General features: G+C 40.8%; 1 protein-coding gene across 2 annotated transcripts in view; it reads right to left on the reverse strand.

Annotated features, from left to right (window-relative positions):
- Nucleotides 1-1,631: 1,631 nt before the first annotated feature.
- The window catches only part of CASP3 (caspase 3), a 20,991-nt gene continuing 18,303 nt past the window's right edge, over nucleotides 1,632-4,319 (reverse strand). For both annotated transcript variants that reach the window (XM_025207600.1, XM_025207601.1), the window contains exon 8: nucleotides 1,632-3,425. In XM_025207600.1, the coding sequence (XP_025063385.1) occupies nucleotides 3,199-3,425 (227 nt within the window). In that variant the 3' untranslated portion in view covers nucleotides 1,632-3,198. The remainder of the gene's footprint in view (nucleotides 3,426-4,319) is intronic.

Genomic DNA, 4,319 nt, shown 5'->3' on the forward strand with positions numbered 1-4,319 from the left:
TATCATCTGTTTTACATGCAACAAGAGTTATTTTAGTTACCTGAAAGACGCATGTATCTTCTGTACAACTGGGCTTCCATTTTGGTTCATAACTGTTTTTGATTGGGTGCATTAAACTGGTATCATGTTGGCTAAAAAGCATGTTTTGTTTTTTTTCCTACTCCTGATCCTAGTAATAGCAGCAATGGTAACAGGCTTTGAATGAGAAAACCTACCTTACTTGTTGAGTAAACTGAGGACACAAACCCATGTTTTTTTCCAGTAAAACAAAACTGCAATTAGAACCTCACGGATGCTTCAGTACTGAAAGAAATCCAGCATCTCCTGACTCATAAATGGGAGAAAAGGGCACACTATAGACTTAGGAACATAATTTTTTTCCCAGGCAAGAAAGCATATTCAGTGAAAGAAGTTGCATTTTCATAGAGGAATATGAAAGTTTCAGAAGCATGCCCAATCTGTAATTACTTTGGGTTAGATTAATAAGCAGTTGAGCACTGCAGCACATATGGCGAGGCTCCCTAGCTACTGAGTGCAATCCAAAAGTACCAAAGTAGACAGGCATGTAGGCTTCCTATACAATATGTGGGTATACTTTGGTGTCTTAAGATTGGTACCCACAAAAGTAAGCAAATGTATAGGGAGCTATCTAAGCTAACCAGTAGAAGACATCAAGGATGGGAGAACATCATAAATCCTACAAATCTTAGGTATGTAAATACGAAGAGTAACCCCCCTTTTCTACAGTAAGATGCCTAGAACACCTCTATCTGGAAAAAAATGTCTAGATCAAGGAAGCTTTGTAACCCCTTACCCAGGATGAGTCACACCAGGGTTTCCAACTTCTTCCTTTGTCTGAGAGGATATGAACCTGCATTTCCCACTGACAAAGCAAAAGCTCTAATCACTAGGTTATTGAGTACTCCGGTATTAGGTGCTCTTGTGCATTTCTACTGAAGTTGTTTTCCTTTGCATGGAAGAATTAGTGATATGGCTCTATAACAGTGATTTCTCAACCAGTATGCTGCAGCACCCTGGAGTACTGAGAGATCATTTTCAGGATGCATTATTAGCCTTGTCAGGTGTAAAACACCTACACATGATTCACAAAATAAACCAGAGATTTCCATTAGGAACCCACAGCATCCAAAACATTCTGACCTGTTATGGTCTTTGAATTCTTTGCAAAAAAAAGAATTGTTCTGTTGTTTTTCCACAGTCAGAAGCTAAGAGCTGGCATTTTCCAAAGGGTACCTAGAGTTTAAAAAAAGCTAAAACCCACAAGAAACTCATAAGAAAGGAAAGATGTAGCTTTCAGCAGCTGGTCCACCAAATACTTTTCTGCAAATTATTATTAGAGACAGGAACTGGAACCCAGGTCTCTCCCTCCCCCAGACAATTTGAGCAGTTTTAACACTTCATGTGCAAAATTACAGGTGCCTCAGAATGTGGTTCTATATAAAAACTGATCTATTGTTCTTTCATTTCCTCTCAGTGTTTGGTGTGAAGAAGAAGGGAAGAAAAACCACAACAGATGAGGGTGGGAGGAAAGGTTAAACAAATGTAAAGTTGAAACTGTACAAGTTAGGTTGAAAAATAAATGAGAATAAAGGACAGGAAAGCACAGTTAAATTAACAATATTTAATTGATAAAGTCTTTTCAATTTTTAAAATTTTTTTAAAAGTTTAAAAAGTCTTGTCTGCAGGCATCCAATAGTCATTTACAATTCTGAGTTTCCTTTTTCCATTAAATCAGAAGATTTTAACTGTTATCAATGAAGATAAAAATATTTATGATTAAACTTATTATGACTTTAAAAATCTGATTCACTTTTACATACCAGTATAGTCTCACTAAGTAGAAAAACCTAATGAGAGATTTAAATATGCTGTTTTACCACACCTTTTATTAAATTATAAAAATTGATATTTTAAAAAAAGCCACTGAGTTTTCTCCAATATGACACATTTATTTTTGGTGACAGATTGAATAATGTACACACAGTATTTAAAGAAAAACAAAAACAAAAAAATCTCATGATATATGGCCAAAAACAGTGGAGTTTGTCACTCGAAGTATAGTCCCATTTTGTTTTCATCCTGCAAGGCATCAAGTGCTGTCAGCAGGTGTTAAGCACCTTCATCTATAGGGAGTTGAGAGTAGTGAGCAAGGAGCATTTTTCAGGAATGCTGTCTTAGCTATTCAATTCCATCCACAAAACAGCTGGATGAATAGGATGCCTCCTTGTATACAAAGAATGGTATATTCCCATAGTTCACACAGTCCTCTAGAGCACCATGTTTTCTCACCTATAGCATGATCTTGATTATAACATGCACTCTTGGTTTTTGGAAGGCCCCAAGAAAGGGGAAAAAAAAAAAAAAATCTTACCATGGAGTGTGGGCAAGTACCTGAGGTCTGGGGTCTCCATGGCCAGGCACTGGGTTCAGATATGGACTGACCCATGTATCAGCCTGATCTGGGGTGCTGGGTTCAGCTGTGGACTGGGCTGGCATACAGGCATGCAGTAGCATGTCAGCCAGCCAGGGCCAGCCAGGGCCTCCTCAAGGATCTGGAGACTTGGCAGTGGGAGAGTGGTGGCAGTGTTAATTGCTATGGCTCTGGAAGCCACAACAATTATTGCTACCACTGCATCCCCTGCCATCAAATCTCTGGACCTCTGGGAATCCATCTTTTTCACATATAATACACACCCAAATTTCCCCCAGCTGATTTAGGGGAAAATGTGTGTGTTATGTGAGGAAAATATGGTACTTCTCAAATACACTAATCTGTAGTGACACTAATGCAGTATCACCACCATCAGTGAAATGATTCTGGTACATACCATTTTCTGAATCCCTTCCTAATGAGATTTCATAGATGAAAAGAGAAACTAAAGTTTCATGACTTCCTACTCCATCCAGAATGAAATGATGCGTCTAAAACAGAGAATATGCGATTCAATCCGTCTCCTCCTAATTTTTCAGAAACACTACTTTCAAACTTGTCCTTATTTCAGTTAGTGGTAACATCATGTTAACCTCTTTAATACTGCACCAATTTAGTTTTAAATAGACTTCATTTCATCTAGGCTACTTACATACAGTAGTGAACGGTAACTCAGATTTGTAACTGGTATTCAATGCATAAATTACTGAAATTCTATGCAGAAATACAAATAAAGGTGCTGGTCTTCAGTGAGGAAAGTACACATCTTTGGTAAGCATGGACACAATACATGGAATTTGCTTCTTTGAATCAAACTCTGTTCGGTTTGAACACGAGCTAAATTCTGCCACCTTGCGATTTACACGTGTTAAGATCTGCATAAGCTCAAGATTCTTTGCATGCTGTTTCAGCATTGTACATAGCGACTGAATAAACCAGGAGCCCACCGCTGAGTTTCTCCAGGAGTAATAGCCTGCAGAAGTGGGATACATAAAATTTATCAAATAGAGTCTTGCAAAATGTGATGGAACAACAATTGTGGAAAGTATATTTTGATCATAAGAACAATCTTTCATCAAGCATTTAAACACAATTTTTTTTAAATAAATGGCAACACACCAATCCCAATATGTTTTCAATTAGGGCTGTCAATTAATTGCAATGAATTCCTGCGATTAATGCGTTAATTTGTTTAACGTGCATTAGTCCTGGCTGCGTGCTTGCCTGTGTGCTGGGAGAAAAACAGCTCCTCCCCCCGTGCTGCTGCTCAGCCACAGACACACACACACACACCAGCCAGGCAGACAGACAGACAGAGACACACACAGAGACAGACAGATGTACATACATATACACACACCAGCCAGGCAGGCAGACACGTCTCCCCCCCCCTCCCCAGCCAGGTGTGTGTGTGTGTGTGCGCACACACACACACACACACACACACACACACACACACACACACACACACACTCTCTCTCTCTCTCTCTCTCTCTCTCTCTCTCTCTCACCAGGCTTGAACACCACCCCCCAGCCAGGCAGGCAGATGCACACACCCCCCCCACCACATCATCAGGGCAGACAGACAGACAGCCAGGCAGACAGAGACACAGACAGACACACCCACCCCAGCCATGCAGACACACACACACAAGTTATGGAGAGATGCACACACACTAGGCAGGCAGACGTGCACGCGCGCGCGCGCACACACATGCAAGCCACAGAGAGATGCACACACACCAGCCAGGCAGACAGACATACACACAAGCCACAGAGACAAACACGCATACACCAGCCAGGCAGGCAGGCAGACAGACACACACACGCGCATGCACACACACACCAGCCAGGCAGGCAGGAAGAC

Source organism: Alligator sinensis, unplaced genomic scaffold (assembly GCF_000455745.1).
Source record: "Alligator sinensis unplaced genomic scaffold, ASM45574v1 scaffold354_1, whole genome shotgun sequence".
In the NCBI taxonomy this organism is placed as follows: Eukaryota; Metazoa; Chordata; order Crocodylia; family Alligatoridae; genus Alligator; species Alligator sinensis.